Genomic DNA, 6,027 nt, shown 5'->3' with positions numbered 1-6,027 from the left:
GTGGGTCCAAATATCGCGAGTACTAGAGCGAAGCGACACCTTAGCTTCGCGAGGCACGCTGGGGCATGTAGTTCTCTATAGGCTGGAGGCGCACGGTGGGTTGGGAAAGTTGGTCTCGGAGAACTACAGCCGGCCTAGGTGCGCCCGAGCCCGCCCCTTCGCGGTGTATTCTGGGGAATGTGGTTTGGTTCACACCCACCCTCTCCACCCCGCTGACGGGCGTCGGTGATCTCCCGGCTGGCTGAGCCACAAACGAGAAATTGTAGCCGTGGAAGGAAGCGTCGGTTTAGTTCTGACCCCCAAGGTCTAGGCTTGGGCCCTCAGAGGGTGCGTTCTGGAGAGGCCCAGCTGCTGGCAGGGCTGCTTTTCCTGGTGGGTCTCACATGACATCGTTGTTAGGCTTCCCCTTCCTGGGCTCCTGAGTGCTGAGGGCAGAGGAAGGTGGTGGTTCCCTTTGCTCTGGGATCAGAGCAGGACAGTCGTGGTTAGGGTCCTTTGACCACGGAGTAGTTCCTGGAGATGACTGGTTGCTGTGAGGACCCTGCTGAGATCTGGAGGAGGTTGTTGGTTATTGGTTACTAGGGGAACCCTTGGGGTTGTGGCTATGGTGCGGTAATTAAGACAGCTTCATAGAACCCGGGGTAACTCTAACCCTGCCACAACCCAACCTAAGTTGGAAGAGGCTTTAGAAGTCACGAGGTTCAACGCCTGGCCCAGTATTGGAAGCCCCTCTACAGTGTGCACTTCTGAAAGCTAGGCACCTCCTAATTCAGGAAGTAGACCCATCATTGTATACAGTTTTCATTTTTTAGGAAGATGTTTCTTTTTCAGGAGGATATCTTCCTGTGAATTGCACCCAAGAGTCCTAATAATTCAGGAATGCTTCCAGAGTGTGTAGAACCCAATTGTGTCACTTTAGGGAACACACATCACAGAAGCTTTGATGACGTTTTAGAACCTGCCCTCTTTCTTGAGCAGAACACGGTGCAAACACGTGAAGGTAGTTGGAGTCCCCTAGCAATGGATAAATTCGTCCTTCGAACACCCAGAATCCAGAATAGTCCTCAGAAGAAAGCTCCTGGAGGAAAGATTTACAAGCAGGCCACGATTGAATCTCTGAAGGTGAGAGGGGATCTGGGAGTGGAGAAAATGTGCAAAGGACTGTGATAGCCAGGAGGTCTGGAGGAGTTCTACTATGGAAGACCTATGAATTACTTATTTCTGTGCCTCCTCCCCAGAGTGTTCCTGACCACTCCAGGTTTGTTTCCCCCATACCTTGTTTATCAATTCCTGCACTTACGTTACACTCTTCTAATTACTTTGGCTTTGTGGTATGTTTTGCTAGCTGGTAAGATAAGCCCCCTAAGTTATTCTTCTTTTGCAAAATTTTCGTGTCTATTAAATGGAATGTTAAAGTACCAAATATGATTTTGTGTTCCCTGTACAAACTCAGTAAGATTGGGTGATGATACCATACCTTCATATCCTATTGACCAGAACCGTATCACATGGCCTTCACAGCGACAGCTGAGACTGGAAGAGAGACTGTTAAAATACTCTTTGCAACCTCAAACTGTCTGATTTCTGTTAGCAAGGAAGAGGCAAGGAATAGATACAGGATAGACAACCAACAGTGAATCAATGGATATAAGTACCCAATTAGTGGTAATTATTACTTCACTAAAAACAAACAAAAAACCGTTTGTAATTAGTTCCCTTTGTCTTCTTGAACCTCTCCTCCTACATTACTGACTTTTTCTTTTCGGTTCCCTTTATTGCTTCCTATTTTCTCATCTAGACTACTAATGTTTGTGCTCCCCAGAGCTTTGTCACATTTTACGTGTTTGGCCAGGGTGATCTTATTCATCTTAAGGCTTCCCATGCTGCTGACTGCCAAACTTGCGCCTCTAGACTAGATCTCTGAAGGTGAGAGTGAGATCTGGGGCTAGAGAAAATGTACAAAGGGCTGTGATAACAAGGTGGCCTTCTGAGTACTTGACTGATATACTCAGTTGGATTTCTCTTCTAGATGTGCCACAGGCTTACCAGACCCAGATTAGAAAGCAGTAAAGGGGAGTATAAACAAAAGCCCTGGGTTCTAGGCCCTAATGTGCAGCTGTGTGATCTTTAGCAAGTCATTTCCTTCTCTGGGATCTCACTTTGTCCTCATCTAGAAACTGTGGTGTTTGACCTATAGCAGTGTTTCTTCAAAGGAACACTGTTGTCCTTTGGGGCAAGATAATTGTTCATCATTTGGAACTGTCCTGTGAGTTGCACAAAATTTAACATCCCTGGCACTCAGACAGTAAATGTCAGTAGCAATGTCCCATTGTGATGACCAAAAATGCCCTACATATTTACAAGTACCCCTTGGTTGAGACCTACTGAGCTCTAGATGGTCTTTAAAATCTCTCCTAGTTTTGCAGTTTTGTGACTTCCTGGAACACATTCAAGGTTTTCAACTGTTTGTCAGAGTATCCATGGATAATTGTACACAGTAGTGATTCTCAGTGAGGGATGGTGGTGGGCAGGATTGTGATATCAGACTGTCTGGAAGAAAAAGAGGATGGTAGTAATTGAACTACATGTACACTCACATACAAATACCCAGATTCTAATATACCTTCACCTGACCCTTCTGCCCTTTGTGTCCCCACGTGGGCCCCAGTTGAGAATCACTGTGTGTGATGATGAGAATGAGCCAAGTGAAGATTATGGAATCAGAATAAACAATAGGCATATGGAATAACATTCTCTTTAAATGCAATAGTTTTTCTTCCAAACCTGTTTTTTATTCTCCTGTATTTATTTTATATCCATATACCAAGAAACTGGGACTAGAAACTTAGAAACGATCCTTAATTCTTCTCTCTTATATCTAGTTTTCGATTCTGTCTCCTAAAAATCCTTTTTGCCCTTAACATCTCCCACTTTAAATTCAAAATCTTGTTGAGGGCTTCCCTGGTGGTGCAGTGGTTAAGAATCTGCCTGCCAATGCAGGGGACACGGGTTCGAGCCCTGGTCCGGGAAGGTCCCACATGTCACGGAGCAACTAAGCCTGTGCGCCACAACTACTGAGCCTGCGCTCTAGAGCCTGCGAGCCACAACTACTGAAGCCCTCACACCTAGAGCCTGTGCTCTGCAACAAGAGAAGCCACCGCAATAAGCCCACGCACCGCAACCAAGAGTAGCCCCCGCTTGCCTCAACTAGAGAAAGCCCATGCGCAGCAACCAAGACCCAACTCAGCCAAAAATAAATAAATAAGTAAATTTATTTTTTAAAAAAATCTTGTTGAATTTAGAGCAGTGCCGTGGTCTGTTAACTTGTCTCCGTGCCCTTGGCATCCCCTGTCATTCCAGCCTCCACACTTAAGCCAGAGAAATAAGTCTTTAAAAAAAAAAAGAAAATCTACTCAGGTCACCTTCCTGCCCGAGGAAACCACTTCCCTTAGTGGTTTCAAATTACCTTTTGATAAAGACATTTCTTTACGTGGTACCCAAGGCCCTCTTGTGACCTGTTACCTGCTTGCCGGGCTGCTCTTCTTATTTACATTCCATCCAGTGTCAACCACTCACAATTTCCCAAAGATGTTGTGTTCTTTCATACCTCTGTACCTTTGCTTATGCTGTCCTCTTTGCCTTGAACGGCTTTTTTCTCTTGTCTTGGAGGCAATATAGTGTAGTAATTAAGAACACAGACTCGAGCCAAACTACCTGTGTTAAAATCCCGGCTCTGCCACTTAAACTAACTGTGTGACCTTGGACAAGTTAACCTCTCTGTGTCTTTCCTCATCTATAAAATGGGATTAGTAATAATATCTATTTTTTAAGGTAGTTATGAAGTTTGAATGAGTCGATGTATGTAAAGTGCTTGGAACAGAGCCTGGCACATACTAAATACTATGTAAGTGTTTGCTGTTATCAGCTACTTTATGAAATCCTTTGTTCCCATGACCTAGTCAAGAGTTTCCTCTGCTATAAGGTCTTTCCTAACCACCCTCTGTCCCCCAGATACAGAGCCAATCTAATCTCTCCCTTCTCTAAGACATCCCTATATCTTAACATGCCTCTACCATCGCACTTAACTTGTGCTGTATAATAAGTGTTTCTTTACATGCCTGTGTCCCGCTATACTCTCAGCTTCTTGAAAGACTATGTCTTTTTGGTTTTGTGGCCCCAGTAGCTGGCATGGGGCTTGGCATATAGAAGGCCATGGTGCATTTTTCTGAATGACCAAATGGTTAGTTTTTTGTTTTTTTGTTTTTTGGCTGCACCCTGCGGCATGCTGAATGACCAAATGAATTAAACTCTAAAAGCCTTGGCATGGCATATGAGACCCTTTCTATTCTGTTCTGTCTGAGGTGCCATCTCACCTCATCTCTTATAGCTCCCCATTCACGGGAATGCATTCCAGCACACCCCATTTCTTGCTCTTCTCTATCTAAGCTATTCTCTTTCATGTCTCCAGGGCTTTGACTTGATGCTGGTCCCCTTTCCTGCATCTTTTACAGAGTGAATTCCTACCCATTTGTCATCCCGCTCAAGTGAATCTTAGATTGTTTCATGAGTACAGGGACCTTGGACATTTCATTTACCTCTCCACCCTTGGACCTATCACAGTGCTTGGCACATACTTAGTGGTCAATAAATATTTGTTAAATAAGTGAATGATGAAATGCTTCCTGGGTCCTTTGTGGGGAATTAATCTTCCCCTCTTCGATACTCTCTTGGCACTTGGTTCAAATGTCTGTTGTAGCACTTACCTTACTGTATTGTAATTATCTGATTACCTGTAGTTTCCCCAATCTATTATGAACTATTAGGACTGGGACTGCAGTCTCTTATGTTCTGATTCTGCTTTAAGACCTAACACAGTGCCTGCTACGTTGTATGTAAAAATTTATTGAATAAACAATAATCATTATTTGGGGATGCCCTTGCTGGGTCTGGATAGTAAGCTACTCCACAAATGTTATTGTGAAACAACTTTATGCTCAGTACTATGCTAGGTACTTTAGGGAACATAAGAAAAATTTAAGATAAAAGTATGAGCCTTTAAAAAAAAAAAAAAAGTATGAACCTTTATGGGACTTCCTATTAGGGCATCATATCATAAGAAATGAAAAAGTAATGGTACAAAATCATATGTTCTCCATTACAAAATTGTTGATTAGACAATAAGGGTTAAGAGTTAAAAGAGGAGGGACTTCCCTGGTGGCGCAGTGGTTAAGAACCCACCGGCCAATACAGGGGACACGGGTTCGAGCCCTGGTCCGGGAAGATCCCACATGCCGCGGAGCAACTAAACCCGTGCACCACAACTACTGAAGCCCGCACGCTCTAAGGGCCCACATGCCGCAACTACTGAGCCTGTGTGCTGCAGCTGCTGAAGCCTGCGTGCCTAGAGCCCGTGCTCCGCAACAAGAGAAGCCACTGCAATGAGAAGCCTGCATACTGCAATAAAGAGTAGCCCCCACTTGCTGCAACTAGAGAAAGCCCACATGCAGCAACAAAGACCCAACACAGACCAAAAAAAGAGTTAAGAGAGGAAAGAGCTCAGCATCTGTTTTAGTGGTCAGAGCACCTTAAAGAGATGGAAAGATTTGGCTAGGTAGAGGGAAGTCGCGACATAACCATTCAGTAAGTGGTACTTGCTGTTCTCTTTCGTTTATGCATGCACGCATGCTTACTTTCCTGTGTACACAATGACAAATTAAAAACAAGTTGAGTTAAATATGAATTCTAGAGAGTTAACTAGGTCCACGTTCTGCCAAGTGACTATTCCCACACACCACTATCATGTTTTAATGACAAGAATCTGCTGAATATTCAAGCCTCAATTTCCTCATCAGTAACATCAGAAATAATATTTAACCTGCAGGGTTGTTATGAGGGCTAAATAAATAAATGCATATTGAAAGGGCTAAGAATTGTGCCTGGCACATAATAAAAACTAATAAATAGTTCCCTCTTTTCTTGTATGGAAAAAAAGAGGCTGTGTAGTAAAACTAGAGCTGAGAATGATGA

General features: G+C 43.9%; 1 protein-coding gene across 8 annotated transcripts in view; it reads left to right on the top strand.

Moving 5' to 3' along the window:
* TCEANC2 (transcription elongation factor A N-terminal and central domain containing 2) overlaps positions 1-6,027 on the top strand; it is a 45,206-nt gene that overhangs the window by 4,017 nt on the left and 35,162 nt on the right. For 3 of the 8 annotated variants that reach the window (XM_082359121.1, XM_082359120.1, XM_082359119.1), the window contains exon 2: positions 979-1,122. In XM_082359121.1, coding sequence (XP_082215247.1) covers positions 1,021-1,122 — 102 coding nt within the window. In that variant the 5' untranslated portion in view covers positions 979-1,020. The other 5 variants (XM_082359122.1, XM_082359123.1, XM_082359118.1 and 2 more) reach the window with 5 other exon arrangements.

The sequence above is a fragment of the Balaenoptera borealis genome (genome assembly GCF_965194805.1).
Source record: "Balaenoptera borealis genome assembly, chromosome: 1".
In the NCBI taxonomy this organism is placed as follows: domain Eukaryota; kingdom Metazoa; phylum Chordata; class Mammalia; order Artiodactyla; family Balaenopteridae; genus Balaenoptera; species Balaenoptera borealis.
The sequence above is the reverse complement of the archived record's forward strand: the minus strand, read 5'-3'. Positions and strand labels throughout refer to the sequence as shown.